The 18,789-nt window shown below is 45.6% G+C and overlaps 1 protein-coding gene across 1 annotated transcript; it reads right to left on the reverse strand.

Moving 5' to 3' along the window:
- Nucleotides 1-9,862: 9,862 nt before the first annotated feature.
- LOC123142390 (protein transport protein sec31) lies at nt 9,863-13,612 on the reverse strand. Its single transcript, XM_044561324.1, has 3 exons — nt 13,012-13,612; nt 12,272-12,931; nt 9,863-10,079 (listed from the first exon to the last, which is right to left on the reverse strand). Exons 1-2 carry the CDS (start codon nt 13,610-13,612, stop codon nt 12,282-12,284), a joined length of 1,251 nt encoding a protein of 416 aa, XP_044417259.1. The 3' UTR covers nt 9,863-10,079; nt 12,272-12,281.
- Between the last annotated feature and the right edge of the window lie 5,177 nt (nt 13,613-18,789).

The raw sequence follows: 18,789 nt of genomic DNA on the forward strand, positions 1-18,789 counted from the left end.
TGAAGCAGAACTACCCTAGATACTTGGTAAATGAGAAGGCAAGCAAGGTCGACAGAAGTATATTGGATATACATTATATGAATGTGTACTTTACTAGTACTCCTAGCAGCACCAGGGTATTAGATACCGGTTCGGTTGCTAAGTGTTAGTAACTCGAAATAAAAGCTGCGGAATAAACGGAGACTAGCTAAAGGTGAGATGACGATATGTGTTGGAAGTATTTCCAAGGTTGATGTGATCAAGCATCGCATGCTCCCTCTAACATCGAGATTGGTATTAAACCTAAATAATTGTTATTTGGTGTTTGCGTTGAGCATAAACATGATTGGATTATGTTTATCGCAATACGGTTATTCATTTAAGGAGAATAATGGTTACTCTGTTTATTTGAATAATACCTTCAATGGTCTTGCACCTAAAATGAATCTCGATTGTAGTAATACACATGTTCATGCCAAAAGATATAAGATAGTAATGATAGTACCACATACTTGTGGCACTACTATTTGAGTCATATTGGGATAAAACGCATGAAGAAGCTCCTTGTTGATGGATCTTTGGACTCACTCGTTTTGGAAAGATTGAGACATGCGAACCATGTCTATTGGTATATATGCATGAAGAAACTCCATGCAGATGGATCGTTTGGACTCACTTGATTTTGAATCACTTGAGACATGCAAATCATACCACATGGGCAAGATGACTGAAAGGCCTCGTTTTCAGTAAGATGGAACAAGAGAGCAACTTGTTGGAAGTAATACATTTGATGTGTGCAGTCCAATGAGTGCTGAGGCACGCAGTGGATATCGATATGTTCTTACTTCACAGATGATTTGAGTAGATGCTGAGTGTATTTACTTGATGAAACACAAGTCTGAATTATTGAAAGGTTCAAGTAATTTCAGAGTGAAGTTGAAGATCATCGTGACAAGAGGATAAAATGTCTATGATATGATCATAGAGATATCTGAGTTACGAGTTTGGCACATAATTAAGACATTGTGGAAAGTGTTTCACAAATTAATACCGCCTGGAACACCACAATGTGATGGTGTGTCCGAACATCACAACTGCACCCTATTGGATATGGTGCATACCATGATTTCTCTTATCGAATTACAACTATCGTTTATGGGTTAGGCATTAGAGACAACCGCATTCACTTTAAATAGGGCACCACGCAATTCTGTTGAGACGATACCGTTTAGAGAAACCTAAGTTGTCGTTTCTTAAAAGTTTGGGGCTGCGATGCTTATGTGAAAAAGTTTCAGGCTGATAAGCTCGAACCCAAAGCGGATAAATACATCTTCATAGAATACCCAAAACAGTTGAGTATACCTCCTATTTCAGATCTGGAAGCAAAATTGATTGTTTCTAGAAACAGGTCTTTTCTCGAGGAAAAGTTTCTCTCGAAAGAATTGAGTGGGAGGATGGTGGAGACTTGATGAGGTTATTGAACCGTCACTTCAACTAGTGTGTAGCAGGGCACAAGAAGTTGTTCCTATGGCACCTACACCAATTGAAGTGGAAGCTTATGATAGTGATCATGAAACTTCGGATCAAGTCACTACCAAACCTCGTAGGACAACGAGGATGCGTACTACTTCAGAGTGGTACGTAATCCTGTCTTGGAAGTCATGTTGCTAGACAACAATGAACCTACGAGCTATGGAGAAGCGATGGTGGGCCCGGATTCTGACAAATGGCTCGAGGCCATAAAATCCGAGAGAGGATTCATGTATAAAACAAAGTATAGACTTTGGAAGAAATACTTGATGGTCGTAAGGCTGTTGGGTGCAGATGGATTTTAAAAGGAAGACAGACAATAATGGTAAGTGTCACCATTAAGAAAGCTCGACTTGTCGTTAAGATGTTTTCCGACAAGTTCAAGGAGTTGACGACGATGAGATTTTCTCACTCGTAGCGATGCTAAGAGTCTGTTGGAATTGTATTAGCAGTTACTGCATTATTTATGAAATCTTGCAGATAGGATGTCAAAACATTGTTTCCTCGACGATTTTCTTGAGGAAAGGTTGTATGTGATACAACCAGAAGGTTTTGTCAATCCTGAAAGATGCTAACAAGTATGTAATGCTCCAGCAATCCTTCTAAGGACTGGAGTAAGCATCTCGGAGTTGGAATATACGCTTTGATGAGATGATCAAAGATTTTGGGTTTATACAAAGTTTATGAGAAACTTGTATTTCCAAAGAAGTGAGTGGGAGCACTATAGAATTTCTGATGAGTATATGTTGTTGACATATTGTTGATCAGAAATGATGTAGAATTTCTGGAAAGCATACAAGATTATTTGAAAAGTGTTTTTCAATGGAAAACCTGGATTAAGCTACTTGAACATTGAGCATCAAGATCTATAAGGATAGATCAAAAACGCTTATTAATAGTACTTTCAAATGAATACATACCGTGACAAGTTTTTGAAGGAGTTCAAAATAGATCAGCAAAGAAGGAGTTCTTGGCTGTGTTACAAGGTGTGAGTATTGAGCAAGACTCAAGACCTGACCACAGCAAAAGAGAGAGAAAGGACAAAGGTCGTCGCCTATGCTTTAGACGTAGGCTCTACAGTATGCTATGCTGTGTACCGCACATGAAGTGTGCCTTGCCATGAGTTGGTCAAGGGGTACAATAGTGATTCGGGAATGGATCACATGACAGCGGTCGAACTTATCCTTAGTATCTAGTGGACTAAGGAATTTTCTCGATTATGGAGGTGGTAAAAGAGTTCGTCGTAAAGGGTTACGTCGATGCAAACTTTGACACTAATCCGGATGACTCTGAGTAGTAAACCGGATTCGTATAGTAGAGCAGTTATTTGGAATAGCTCCAAGTAGCGCGTGGTAGGTACATCTACAAGATGACATAAAGATTTGTAAAGCACACACGGATCTGAATGTTGCAGACCCGTTGACTAAAACCTCTCTCACAAGCAGAACATGATCAAACCCTAGTAAACTCTTTGGGTGTAGTCACATGGCGATGTGGACTATGAGTGTTAATCACATGGCGATGTGAACTAGATTATCGACTCTAGTGCAAGTGGGAGACTGTTGGAAATATGCCCTAGAGGCAATAATCAAATGGTTATTATTGTATTTCCTTGTTCAGGATAATTGTCTATTGTTCATGCTATAATTGTATTAACTGGAAACCGTAATACATGTGTGAACACATAGACCACAACATGTCCCTAGTAAGCCTCTAGTTGACTAGCTCGTTGATCAATAGATGGTCATGGTTTCCTGGCCATGGACATTGGATGTCGTTGATAACGGGATCACATCATTAGGAGAATGATGTGATGGACAAGACCAAATCCTAAGCCTAGCACAAGATCGTGTAGTTCGTTTGCTAAGAGCTTTTATAATGTCAAGTATCATTTCCTTAGACCATGAGATTGTGCAACTCCCGGATACCGTAGGAATGCTTTGGGTGTACCAAACATCACAACGTAACTGGGTGGCTATAAAGGTGCACTACAGGTATCTCCGAAAGTGTCTGTTGGGTTGGCACGAATCGAGACTGGGATTTGTCACTCCGTGTAAACGGAGAGGTATCTCCGGGCCCACTCGGTAGGACATCATCATAATGTGCACAATGTGACCAAGGAGTTGATCACGGGATGATGTGTTACGGAACGAGTAAAGAGACTTGCCGGTAACGAGATTGAACAAGGTATCGGGATACCGACGATCGAATCTCGGGCAAGTAACATACCGATAGACAAAGGGAATTGTATACGGGATTGATTGAATCCCCGACATCGTGGTTCATCCGATGAGATCATCGTGGAACATGTGGGAGCCAACATGGGTATCCAGATCCCGCTCTTGGTTATTGGCCGGAGAACGTCTCGGTCATGTCTGCATGGTTCCCGAACCCGTAGGGTCTACACACTTAAGGTTCGATGACGCTAGGGTTATAGGGAATAGATATACGTGGTTACCGAATGTTGTTCGGAGTCTCGGATGAGATCCCGGACGTCACGAGGAGTTCCGGAATGGTCCGGAGGTAAAGATTTATATATGGGAAGTCCCGTTTTGGCCACCGGAAGAGTATTGGGCGTCACCGATAATGTACCGGGACCACCGGAAGGGTCCGGGGGTCCACCGGGAGGGGCCACCAGCCCCAGAGGCCTACATGGGCCAATAGTGGGAAGGGACCAGCCCCTAGGTGGGCTGGGGCGCCTCCCACCAAGGCCCAAGGCGCCCTCAAGAGGAGAGAGGGCAAACCCTAGGAGCAGATGGGCCCTAAGGCCCACCCTAGGTGCGCCCCCCTCTCTCCCCCTTGGCCGCCACCCAGATGGGATCTGGGGGCTGCCGCCAACCCCAGGGAGGGAACCCTAGGTGGGGGCGCAGCCCCTCCTCTTCCCCTATATATACTTGAGGTATGGGGGCTGCCCAACACATGATTTGCTCTCCCTCTTGGCGCAGCCCTACCCCTCTCCCTCCTCGTCTCTCGCAGTGCTTGGCGAAGCCCTACTGGAGTGCCACACTCCTCCACCACCACCACGCCATCGTGCTGCTGTTGGACGGAGTCTTCCCCAACCTCTCCCTCTCTCCTTGCTGGATCAAGGCGTGGGAGACGTCACCGGGCTGCACGTGTGTTGAACGCGGAGGCGTCGTGGTTCGGCGTTTAGATCGGAATCAACCACGATCTGAATCGCTGCGAGTACGACTCCTTCATCCGCGTTCTTGCAACGCTTCCGCTTAGCGATCTACAAGGGTATGTAGATGCACTCCCCTTCCCTCGTTGCTAGATTACTCCATACATTGATCTTGGTGATGCGTAGAAAATTTTGAATTTCTGCTACGTTCCCCAACAGGAGGCACCGGTGAGAGGCATGACAATAGACCCAGTCAGGACCTTCCCATAAAAGGCAAATGTGGTTGCACTGCTCAGCTCGATTTGGTGGCACCATGACTCAGCCAACAGTTGTTCAAGTTCATTATTATCCGGTTAAACTTGAATGCAATAAGCTGAGCCATAATAAAATAACATGATGCAACTACAATGCATGAGCATGATATCAACATATGCATGGAGGTGCAACATAATCATTGAGCATATCAACAACAATAAATCATATATCCGAATGAGCAGGGCATACTGACGAGCATGAATATCACAAGTATAACACTACTCATAGCATAACATGACCACTAGCATCAACAATAAATACCGAGCAAGAACATGTCAATAATACTACCAAGTAAGCATGTAACCAACTAGGTGCCACAGAACATGCATAGCAACGGTACTGATAAGAGATATTAGACATGCAACAGATGAGCATCACTACCACCAGCATGTACTACTACTACTACCAAGCACGGCATACGAAAGTAATACTAGCAAGAAGACATGATGACCAGGTGCATCCGAACATGTCGTGGAGATGAACACGAAAACATAAGCATTACCAAAACACCGATAATAGTAGCAAACCAAACCGACAGTTATTAAATGTTCAAGTAGAAAACCATGGCTACTGCATGCAATCATGTAAGTGGTTGTCGTGGCTTGCCTGGGGGTGAAGAAGACTCCAGGAAGAAGTGCGGTGAAGCCGCGGAATGAAACGCCGGACGGTTCTCTCTCGGAGGGGGCTGATTAGAAGTAAGGGCAAAATGATCATTTTCACTGTGGGACCACCTAGTGAAAATGTCACCAACAGAAAGATCTCGACGAGACGAAGAAGTGACCGTTGGTTTCACCTCAATCGGAGTTACGGTCGAAAAGTTGTGACCGTTCGTTCGTTAGGCAGAAAACTAACAGGATCTGCTTTAACTGATAAACGTTCACAAAATAGAGGGTTAGGCTGGCGGCTGGAAAAAGAAAAGCGCGTTTTCCTAAGTACGTTTCCGCAGTACTGAAAGTATACTATTAACAGACGATACAACAAAATTCGCTTTCAGTAAGAGAAACCGTAGTTTACGCGAAATTCGCTTCCACTTATGAGCACGTGCCCGGGGCTGGAGATACTTTCATGCGGGACCGAGGGGAGGAGGGGCCCGCCTGGCTCGTCTCCTTCTTCCTCCCGCTGCTCCCCCGACAGAAGCAGAGGAGGGGCAGGGGAGGGCTCGGCCGGCGCTGGCCCCCGCTGCCTCCGGCCTCCTCCGGTCGAGGGGAGGGCACCGGCCCGTGCGAGTAGGGGCGGCGCGGCCATCCAGCCCGGCCGTGGGCGCTGGGGAGGACAGCAGAGCGGCGGCGCCCGCGGTGACAGAAGACAGGGGCGGCAGCCGGATGGTGGGGGCACGGCCACAGGAGGACTCCGGCGAGGGAGAGGGGGTGGGGCATATCGCAGGAAGGAGGAGAGTCGGTGGAGGTGGAGGGGAGGCGAGGGGAGGCTCGGGACGGCCGAAATCAAGCCGAGGCCGAGGCGGCCATGGTGGACGGCGGCGAACAGAGGCGAGATGGGGGCACTCCGGTGGACTAGGAGGAACGAGGAGAGGCTTGGGAGCTGCGGGAGGACTCGGGAACGCTATATATAGCCGAGGAGAGGCCACCGGAGTTCTCTAGAGAGCTCCAGCTCACTGCCAATGGAGGACAGGGGCTGCTTGTGGCACGGGCGCGGCGATGGCAACCACACCACAACGATGCAGGGCGGCGAAGCAGGGGGAAAACGATGGCACGAGCACGGGTGAGCTATCAGACATGAAAGGGACGCGAGAGACAGAGGAAATCGACGGCAACAGGGACGACAACGGGCCAGAGCACGGGTTTGGCTGGTCATGACCCGTGGTCACCGCGTGCACCGGTGCAAACGGCACGTTCTGGCCGGGACGACCATGTCCAGTAGATAGACCTTAGTGCCCTTGGTTGCAATGAAGGAAGAAAAGATCCCAGGGGTAAAGAAGAGATTTGGAGGAGCCAAAACATTTCAGTAGCAAGGGGTTTGTGCTGCAGGGAGACAAACTAAGGAGGAGGCAGAGGCTGAGCTTTGGCATGGCTTGATCACATGCGAAGTGACTGGGTTGGCAAAATATCAGCCCAAATGGAGGTCTCTAGAGGGTACTTGCTGTAGAATGCACCATACTGTTCAGATACAAAGTATGAAGTAGCACTCACCTAGCAAGTTGTATTGAGCTGAATTTTTTCACAGACCAAATATTTTGAAGATATGAAGATGCCCAAAAAGTTTCATGCCATTTTGGATGAACCAAACTAGCACTTGCTTCATATAGCATCCCTCTGGACAGAAACTTGGAAAAATATCACAGGGCAAATGGATTAATGAATTGAGCCAAAACTTGGTGAAGAGAGTTGGTATGGATAGTAGAATTGCCTGGTAAATTTTCAGCTTAAATGAAGGAATATAAAATATAGTTGTTTCACAAACTGAAAATCTGACCAGAAACCAAGATTTGGAGCTGGGCTCACATAGATGAGTTACATGAGCTCAAATTTGCTGGAGAGTCATTATTTTATTATATTAAGGAACTTGCAAAATTTCAACTCACTTGGATATGGCTAGTTAGTACTTCCTTCACAATGACTTCCCTCAGACATGAACTTTGAAAAATTGCTCAGGAATATTTTCTAGGGAAATTGAGTTGAATTTTGGCATGGGGCGATTATATGGACAGGAAAAGATGTCCAAAAAGTTTGGGGTCAAACAAGAAAAGATAAATGACACTTCCTTTTCAAACCACCACTTAGGGCAGAATCAGAAAAGGAATTTTTTTTGAATTGTCTTTGATGATGCCAAGGAAGGATTTTGACATATTTGAGGAATATATGACCCAAACAATTTATGAGAATTATTTGGGAATTTTGGGAGTGACAGAATGTTGCTTCACAACCTAGGGTTTAAAGGGTTATTCCTTTAATAGAAAAGGAATATTCCCTAGAAAAAGAATATTGGATCAGGTCAAGGATGAGAATGACATGATATTGGGATGATGATGAGGATGACAAGCCACTATAAAACCTAGGAAGACATGATCTTCCCAAGTTTCAGAACCACATAGCCACAGAAAATCAAATCAATTTAAGAAATCCAAGAAAATCATCAGAAAAAGAAAAGGGCAAAATCCAGGGTGTTACAGGGGAGAACAGAGGCAAATGGGTGCCGTGCCCACTTTGCTACCCTGATCTCTTTCTCTAGTGCAGGTAAGGTGCCTCGTGGCCACGGTATGCCCTAAGGTCTAGGAGCTCTAACAGCTGCCGGTGTTGCGTCCTGTAAATCAGTGTGGGAACAAGCTTATTGTTATTGTGTACTTGTTGCGTGTTGGGCACATACAGGATGGATATTATTTGGTTTCCCTGATGCTTCTCCTTCTTTCTATGTGTGTCAGTCAGCGATATGGAGCTCTAACTTGCGTAATTGATCGAGGCATAAATTGCATTCTTATTACAGTGATGGTGTTCAATGTTGTCACATTTCATCGGCCGTGCATGATATTGGTGTCTGCTGCTTTTGGTAATTTATGCCACTTATTCTCGGTCCTTTGCATGAGCTGTCTGCCTTGTGCTTTTTTATTTACAGATCGGTAAGGTGTCAAGTGTACTTGCCTACAAGTTTGGTTCCACTTTTGCTTGGATAATTTCAGTTTCAGTTGCTACTTGCATTACCTTGAATGCTCAATGTAAGGATGAATTTCTTATCATGTACTGTACATTACTCTGATCCCTCATAGATTGGTTGTATAAATATATTTGATTGATGTATTAACCACTTTTTTACAATGACATCAGAAAGTCGAACTTCAAGGATGTTGCACTGAAAACCCAAAGTAGCCTTGCCTACCTGAACTTTGGGCAAAGTGTTATATTTATCTCGGCATTATCCGCAGCAATGATTTTGAACTTTGGGCGACGCCTTCAATTCAGGGTTCTAAATTTCTAATCAGCTGAAGAGCAAGCGATCCTGCTGACAATGTGGCGCGGCGTGGAGATTACAAAATGATTGTTTTTTATTCTGTCAACCCGGATGTCAATGATGTAGCTACCACTTGAACATCAGTTAAATGTTCCATACATTATATCTGTAGTTTGGTAACTTAAATTTATCTAGCCTCTGAACATGAATGATTTATGAGTACACCATATCCTGCTACTGCTTGGCCTCGTACAATGCGTTCAGTTATATGATTATCATTAAACTGCTATTGCATCTACAAAAAATTGTGAGCATAAGACTTATGATGTTCTTACATACGATTCCTCATTGAGGAGTCGTATTGATTTCAACAGACAGAAAAGGCAAGGTGGATATCATCATTACATTAACGAGCATAGTAGGCAGACAACATAGTAGATGAACTGGAAACTGCAACTCTATCTGACTGACTGCAGATAGATTGTCAGCAGCAAGCCATCTGTGATAATGAAACATTCTCGGTAGCTGGTGCAAATCATCATCATTATGATGTGTCTGTTCTTGACAGAAATTGCAAAAACTTGCTACTTTCAAGTACCCCCGTGATGTTTTGGCCAAAGAATCAAATCTATCCAAGTTTCACAAGTATACATGCATGCTTGCAAGGAAAAGCAGGGTTTGCCAAACAATCCAGTTGGTTGAAGTCTCAAAAAATCCAAGCTGATTCCAAGGAAATGCAGAACAGTCAAATTGATTTGCTGCCCTGCTCTATCAATATTTTTGAAGCTTCTTACGATTCTACCATAAAACCATTGCATTTTCCAGTTATGCGAAATGATTATCTAAAGAAAACTGTATGATCACCAAGTCATTGCAAAAATCCTTACGGTGAAATGCTTCGTCCACGAATCACATTACAGAGATGAATGTCAGAACAGTCACTACATCCAGTATCCACAAATCCAGTATCCAGTATCCTGAATCATAGGACCGCAAGGCCAAAACACCTGTTCTGTCGACGGAACGGAGCGAGTTTAGCTAGCAGAAGAAACATGAGAGCTGCTGATTGCATTTTTCTAAACCATATCTATGTATTCTATAGGCAAACGTAGACGTCCAGTTCTGCTGTCATCGTATCCCGAACGAAGAACTCCCACTCTGATCTTCATCTACTCTGAACTTGCGAAGAACTCCCACTCTGTTCCGTCGACATTCGGGTGTTGCAGCTCATCCTAGGCTGAATTAGCAGAAATTATGAGCAAGTTAGGCAGCAGACATGATCAATAACAAGATCAAGAAGGAAAAATCTTCAAACAATATAATGTGCAAGGAACTAAGCTTTATGCGCTATTGTACGATACTAACTGAATTATATTCAGAGGTTTTTTTTTTTAGGAATTAATTCAGAGGTTAGAAAATTAGTATATTATTTGCAAAGGTGAAATGAGATAACAGAACTTGATTTGCCTATCTATCTATAGGCAAATATTCCAGAATGGAACTGAATTGTTAGAATCAAGGACTGGACAAATCCACATGGCACCTACTATTTCCATCCAACTACTTCTACTTCTTTTATAAGACTGCAACAGTTTCAGGCAACTACCAAATCCTAAATGAACTACTTTTTACTCTTCTATAATATCCTTTTTCCAAGCACGATCAGATTAGCACTCAACTAAAGTAAGATTCTAAATATTTTCATGCAGTAAAATAGTATCTACACCAAGATATGTACACTGTGCATAATAGATTCAATACCAGAGTACATTCTTGGCAGAAGATCAGCAGGAGGCAGATGAACAATCTAAATCTCTGAATTTTGTAGAATAAAAAAAACAAGATCAAAGATTACAGCTCATGTACAAGACCAGAATACAGCTCATGTGCAGAAATAAGATCCATTTAATTAGAATTGTTGGAACCTGAATTTTGTTCACAGAGTTATTCGACGCAAGTAAAATGGGCTAAATCAAATGGATACCACCATCTTCTATGTTAAGGCCAAAAGGAGATGAATCAACAGATTTGGAGTTTTAAGTTCCATAATGATTTATTCCCCCAATAACAGATCTTCTTTTACTTATCTAGTACAAGATTACAACAGTTGCATGCAGACAATTCCCAACACCTACCAGTTTTAGACTACTCGCAAGAGTTTCAGTTAACTGTTTTTTCAAGCTACAACAGTTTCAGTACACTGTTTCTGGGACTAAAACAGTTTCAGTAAACTGTATCAAGCACAAGCAGATTAGCACAATAATAAAACCCAAAAGATCATTGTAATGCAGCAAACCGCATCCACAACAGAATCTGAATGTTGTGCATGACAAATTAAGTCAAAGACCTTCAGTTACTGCGCATGACAAATTCCTAAGCAAAATGTTAGTGTACCTGTCCTGTACCTTCAATCAAACAATATAATGTGCAAGGAACTAAGCTATATGTGCTACTGTAAAAAGAACAACCTGAATTATATTCAGAGGTTTTTTTGAGGTATTAATTCAGAGGTTAGAAAATTAGTATATTATCTGCAAAGGTGAAATAAGATGACTGAACCTGATTTGCCTATCTATCTATAGGCAAATGTTCCAGAATGGAACTGAATTATCTGAATCAAGCACTGAACAAATCCACATGGCAAATCAAACTACTTTTACTCTTCTATAATATCCTTTTCCAAGCACGATCAGATTAGCACTCCACTAAAGTAAGATTCTAACTATTTTCATACAGTAAAATAGTACTATCTACACCAACATCTGTACATTGTGCATAATTCTTGCCAAAGAAGATCAGCAGGAGGCAGATGAATAATCTAAATCTCAGAATTTTATAGAATAAAAAAAACAAGATCAAAGATTACAACTCATGTACAAAACCTGAATACAGCTCATGTGCAGAAATAATATTCATTTTAGTATTGTTGGAACCTGATCAATTTTGTTGACAGAGTTATTCGGTGCATTTAAAACGGGCTAATTCAAACGGACATCACCATCAGTTCCCAACACGATTTGTACATGTTAAAGCCAAAAGGCGATGAATCAAATGATTTGGAGCTTTGAGTTCCATAATGATTTATTCCCCCAATAACAGGATCTTCTTTTACTTATCTACTGTCGAAGATTACATGCAGACAATTCCCAACACGTATCAGTTTTAGACCACAAGAGTTTCAGTTAACTGTTTTTCAGACTACAACAGTTTCAGTGAACTGTTTTTTCAGACTACAAGAGTTTCAGTAAACTGTTTCAGGGACTAAAACAGCTTTAGTAAACTATTTCGAGCACAAGCAGATTAGCACAAAATTAAACCCCAAAAGATGATTGCAATGCAGCAAACAAGATCTAGACCAAAATCTGAACGTTGTGCATGACAAATGTAATCAAAGATCATCAGTGGTTACTGTGCAAAATCTTAGTGTACCTGACAGATTTTAGACGGGACCCCACTCGATCCAAGTCCTGCAACACGGACAACGCTGCCGTCCGTCGTAGCAGTCCTCGCACAGGGAGACGTGCCCGCAGGGGTCAAGCTGCACAGCCGGCGGCTTGATCCAGCAATCCTGGCACCGCTGGATCGCCGCGTGGTGGTGCGGCGCCGCGTTGCCGTAGTGGGCAAGGTGGGGCTGTATCCCGAGGCGCGGCGGCACGAACTGGGGCAGAGGTCCCTGCAAGGCCGCCCCCTGTCCCTGTGGGTGGAAGAACGGCAGCGGAGGCGTCGGAGCGAAGTCGTCGTACCTCCGCGAAGGCGGCGTGTAGGAGTAGGCGCGTATGTCGACGAACAGCGCCGGACGCCCTGGCGCGTAGAGGTGGAACCTCGTGTGCTGCGGCGGCGCCGCGAACTGCATCGGGCGCGTCGCGTTGCCGTAGTGGGCGAGGCGCGGCGCCACGAACTGGGGCGGCGGCCCCTGCAGCGGAACCAGAGCCGTAGGCACCAGGCTGAGGTCGCGGGGCGGCGACGGCTGGTAGTAGAGCGGCGGCGGCTCGATCTGGAGCGCCTCGAGGTCCTGGAAGAGGTCGCCGAAGGTGGTCCCAAACCTGTAGCCGCCGAACGCCTGCGCAGCTGGCGACAGGGTGGGAGCCCCTAAACGAATTGCTCTGATTAGCCGGCAAGAACGCAAGAAACTAACAGGAAAACTCGGTTCGGCTGAAACTGATCCGCACCTGAGAGAAGTGCCGCCGCTTCGGCGAGGCTTCCCGGAGACGCGCAGATCGGCGGGCGCGCGGAGATGGTCGCCGCGGTAGAGCTCGTCGCCCGCGCGGTACCGCCCGCCTCGCGCTCCTCGTCGGTGGCCGCGGTCTCCGCCGCGGAATCAAGCTCCTCGGCTGTGGCCGCGGTCTCCGCCTCGCGCTCCTCGTCGGTGGCCGCGGTCTCCGACTCGCGCTCCTCGTTGGTGGCCGCGGTCTCCGCCGCGGCATCAAGCTCCTCGGGCGTGGCCGCAGTCCCCGCCGCGGCAAGCCCCCGGCGCCCGTAGAGGGAAAGCGGCAGGCCGATGGCGATGATAGTCTCCCGTCCGCTCCGACGCTCCGCGCTCGTCGTAGGGCCCGCCGCTATCCCGCTCCTCGGAGGACGCGGTGGCTCGGTACCCAGAGGCGGAAAAGCGGTGTCGTCGAGCAGGCCGGGCACCGGCGGGGCGGGTGCAGGGGCCGGCGCGGCGGGGGCGGGGGCCGGCGAGGAGGAGGCAGCGGCGCTCGTGGACGACATGGCGGCGGAGGAGGAGGAGCTCATGGAGGACAACGAGGAGGGGGAGGAGGAGGACGCCATGGAGGCGGTCGTTGGGATTGGCGGGAGTATGAAGAATTGGTGGGGAAGGCGGTTGGGCCGTTGGTAGGGGCCGGGTGGTGCCCTCCCTCCCGTATTTATGCACAGCGCAAGAATCACTAGCTACGGGCCGAATCCAGCGATGGAAGGGCATAACCTGCAGCCTGCATCATTTCTTCTTCACCTTGAGAGGTTGCAGCATTCAGAACCGGAAACCATGCAATGCATGCACACCTTGCCAGGAGGAGCTGAAAACCAAATCTTCTGAGATGACACTAGACATCAAAACATATATCTGAAAAAAATGTTAATTATGTATTTGGAAAATGGTAAACGTGTATAAGAACTTTTTTCCTTAGGTATACGAAAAATGTCAGTCTGTATGAGAAAAACTAGACATCAAAACAATATCTGAAAAAATATTAATCATGTATTTGAAAAATGCTGAACGTGTCTAAGAAAAATGTTTCTAATGTATACGACAAATGTACAAATTGTATGAAAAAAATTAGCCATCAAAACAAATATATGAAAAAAATTGTTAAACATATATCTCAAAATTGTTAAATGAGTATAAAATAATGTTACAACTGTATGCAAAAAATGTACAATCTGTATGAAAAAAATCTCAAAACATATATATTTTTAAAGTTAATCGTGTGTTCTAAAAATAATAAATGTGGATAAACAAAGGGTTACTGCTATATATGGAGAATGTACAATGCGTATGAAAAAGGTATAAAAACAAAGAAAACCAAAGACAAAAAGAAAACAGGAAAAACCAAAGAAACCGATGCCAAACAGTGGAACATAGTGAAAAATAAAATAAAAAACAAAGAAAACCAAGAAAAACCAAAGCAAAAGAAATCGATGACAAACAGTGGAACAATCGTGAAAACCACGGAAAACGATAAAACCAAAAAAGAAACCCAAAGAAAATGAAAAAAAAATCCGATGGAAGCTGACAAAGAAACAAAAGAAAAGGAATGAAAACCGAGAAAGAAACAAATAAACCAGATGAAAAAGAAGAAGAAGAAAAGAAAAACCTTGAAAGAAACAAGGAAAACCGGTGAAAACCTAGAAACCTAAAAAATGGAGATAAACCAATGAAGAAACAAAAAAAAACAATGGAGAAATTCAGTTCAGTGAGATATAGTCTTCGCACTTGGGTGGTGGAAGTTATATATACAATTTCAGAAAAATTTCGATTCAGATGGTGCATGAGCCCGCCTGGTTCTCGTGACATGCATTTTGGAAAGATGGTGCTGCTCTGAGAGGAAACTGGATTCTGTTGGTGGGTGCAGTCACAATTTAAGAAATTTTCAACTTGGATGCCTCGTTGCTCCCGTGAGCGTCGGCAATGTGGCGAACCCTCGCCTTAGCCTTCGGCGTCTCCTCTCTCCTGCTGTCCTCCTCTCGCAGTCGCCGACGGGTTCCGTCGGGCGAACAACATAGGGCATTGGCGGCTGAGAGGCCTTCCCTCCTTCCTCGAAAGGGAGCGGTGTCGCCGGGTGCAACTGCCCATCAGGGCCACGGGCGCTCCATGAACGCTGCAGGGGCCTGTGGGACGCGGTGGCTTGATGGCGTCGGATGTGCTCTACGTGGCTCATCTCGCTAGTGGTGGCAGATGGTGGCGCCCTCCGACGTTTGCGGGCCGGCGTGCTGCAACGGGGTTGGGCTCAATGGGTTGCGGCTTGCTTTGGATGGAGCTCCTTGTGGATGTGGAGAATTGAGCCCTAACGAGCTTGGGGTTACAGCGAGCTCACTCATTCATACCAGTAATCGTACCACTCCTAGGCGAAAATTCACTAATAGAAAAGAAAGCATTAGCAACGGCCCTCGGAAGTGGTTGTGATCGAGCAGAACAAAGCTGGCTCTAATATTTCAGCGGAGGCGGCTAGTTTCGAATGCCTAACCGCCTCCGGTTCCTAAGTATTAGAGGCGGCTTTGTAGCTATAACCGCCTATGTGTTAGGGAACGTAGCATGCAATTTCAAAAAAAATCTTACGATCACGCAAGATCTATCTAGGAGATGCATAGCAACGAGAGGGGGAGAGTGTGCCCACGTACCCTCGTAGACTGAAAGCGGAAGCGTTATGTTAACGTGGTTGATGTAGTCGAACATCTTCGCGATCCAACCGATCTAGTACCGAACGTACGACACCTCTGAGTTCAGCACACCTTCAGCTCGATGACGTCCCTCGAACTCTTGATCCAGCAGAGGGTCGAGGGAGAGTTTCGTCAGCACGACGGCGTGGTGACGGTGATGTGATCCGCGCAGGGCTTCGCCTAAGCACTACGACGCTATGACCGGAGGAGTAAACTGTGGAGGGAGGCACCGCACACGGCTAAGAGAACAACTGATGTGCTTTGGGGTGCCCCCTGCCCCCGTATATAAAGGAGGAGGGGAGGAAGCCGGCCAGCAGGGGTGCGCCAAGGAGAGGGGAGTCCTACTAGGACTCCAGTCCTAGTAGGATTCTGAAGGAAATATGCCCTAGAGGCAATAATAAAGTTGTTATTTATATTTCCTTATATCATGATAAATGTTTATTATTCATGCTAGAATTGTATTAACCAGAAACTTAGTACATGTGTGAATACATAGACAAACAGAGTGTCATTAGTATGCCTCTACTTGACTAGCTCGTTGATCAAAGATGGTTAAGTTTCCTAGCCATAGACATGAGTTGTCATTTGATTAACGGGATCACATCATTAGAGAATGATGTGATTGACATGACCCATCCGTTAGCTTAGTACGATGATCGTTTAGTTCGTTGCTATTGCTTTCTTCATGACTTATACATGTTCCTATGACTATGAGATTATGCAACTCCCGAATACCGGAGGAACACTTAGTGTGCTATCAAACCTCACAACGTAACTGGGTGATTATAAAGATGCTCTACAGGTGTCTCCGATGGTGTTTGTTGAGTTGGCATAGATCGAGATTAGGATTTGTCACTCCGATTGTCGGAGAGGTATCTTTGGGCCCTCTCGGTAATGCACATCACTATAAGCCTTGCAAGCAATGTGACTAACGAGTTAGTTACGGGATGATGCATTACGGAACGAGTAAAGAGACTTGCCGGTAACGAGATTGAACTAGGTATTGAGATACCGACGATCGAATCTCGGGCAAGTAACATACCGATGACAAAGGGAACAACGTATGTTGTTATGTGGTTTGACCGATAAACATCTTCGTAGAATATGTAGGAACCAATATGAGCATCCAGTTTCTGCTATTGGTTATTGACCGGAAGTGAGTCTCAGTCATGTCTACATAGTTCTCGAACCCGTAGGGTCCACACGCTTAACGTTCGATGACGATCGGTATTATGAGTTTATGTGTTTTGATGTACCGAAGGTAGTTCGGAGTCCCGGATGTGATCACGAACATGACGAGGAGTCTCGAAATGGTCGAGACATAAAGATTGATATATTGGATGACTATATTCGGACACCGGAATAGTTCTGGGGGTCACAGAATAAATATCCGAGTGTCGGAAGGGTTATCGGAACCACCGGAGAAGTAATGGGCCTTATTGGGCCTAGGGGAGAGAGAGAGGGGCTGCCAAGGGCTGGCTGCCCCCCCAGGGCCTAGTCCGAATTGGACTAGGGGGAGGGGCGGCGCCCCCTCCTTCCTTCTCTTTCTCCCTCATTCCTTCTTCTCCTAGTAGGACTAGGAAAGGGGGGAGTCCTACTCCTACTAGGAGGAGGATTCCTCCCCCCTTGGCGAGCCTATGAGGGCCGGCCGGCCTCCCCCTCCCTCCTTTATATACGTGGGGAGGGGGGCACCCTAGAACACATCAAAGTTGATCTTAGCCATGTGCGGTGCCCCCCTCCACAGATTTCTACCTCGGTCATATCGTTGTAGTGCTTAGGCGAAGCCCTGCGTCGGTAACTTCATCAACACCGTCACCACGGCGTCGTGCTGACGGAACTCTCCCTCAGCCTCAGCTGGATCAAGAGTTTGAGGGACGTCACCGAGCTGAACGTGTGCAGACCGCGGAGGTGCCGTGCGTTCGGTACTTGGATCGGTTGGACCGCGAAGACGTTCGACTACATCAACCGCGTTACTAAACGCTTCTGCTTTCGGACTACGAGGATACGTGGACACACTCTCCCCGCTCGTTGCTATGCATCACCTAGATGGATCTTGCATGTGCGTAGGATTTTTTTTGAAATTACTGCATTCCCCAACAGTGGCATCCGATCCAGGTCTATGTGTAGATGTTATATGCACAAGTAGAACACAAAGAGTTGTGGGCGATAATAGTCATACTGCTTACCAGCATGTCATACTTTGATTCGACGGTATTGTTGGATGAAGCGGCTCAGACCAACTTTACACGTACGCTTACACGAGACTGGTTCTACCGACCTGCTTCGCACACAGGTGGCTAGTGGGTGTCTGTTTCTCCAACTTTAGTTGAATCGAGTGTGACTACGTCCAGTCCTTGTTGAAGGTTAAAACAGCACACTTGACCAAAAATCGTTGTGGTTTTGATGCGTAGGTAAGAACGGTTCTTGCTAAGCCCGTAGCATCCACGTAAAACTTGCAACAACAAAGTAGAGGACGTCTAACTTGTTTTTGCAGGGCATGTTGTGATGTGATATGGTCAAGACGTGATTATATAAATTGTTGTATGAGATGATCATGTTTTGTAACACAGTTATCGGCAACTGGCAGGAGCCATATGGTTGTCGCTTTATTGTATGAAATGCAATCGCCATGTAATTGCTTTACTTTATCACTAAGCGGTAGCGATAGGCGTAGAAGCAATAGTTGGCGAGATGACAACGATGCTTCGATGGAGATCAAGGTGTCAAGCCGGTGACGATGGTGATCATGGCGGTGCTTTGGAGATGGAGATCAAAGGCACAAGATGATGATGACCATATCATATCTTATTTTGCTTAGTTCGGTGGTAGCATTATAAGATGATCTCTCACTAAATTTCAAGGTATAAGTGTTCTCCCTGAGTATGCACCGTTGCGACAGTTTGTCGTGCCGAGACACCACGTGATGATCGGGTGTGATAAGCTCTACCTTCACATATAATGGGTCCAAGCCAGTTTTGCACATGCAGAATACTCGGGTTAAACTTGACGAGCCTAGCATATGCAGATATGGCCTCGAAACACTAAGACCGAAAGGTCGAGCGTGAATCATA

Source organism: Triticum aestivum, chromosome 6D, assembly GCF_018294505.1.
Source record: "Triticum aestivum cultivar Chinese Spring chromosome 6D, IWGSC CS RefSeq v2.1, whole genome shotgun sequence".
In the NCBI taxonomy this organism is placed as follows: domain Eukaryota; kingdom Viridiplantae; phylum Streptophyta; class Magnoliopsida; order Poales; family Poaceae; genus Triticum; species Triticum aestivum.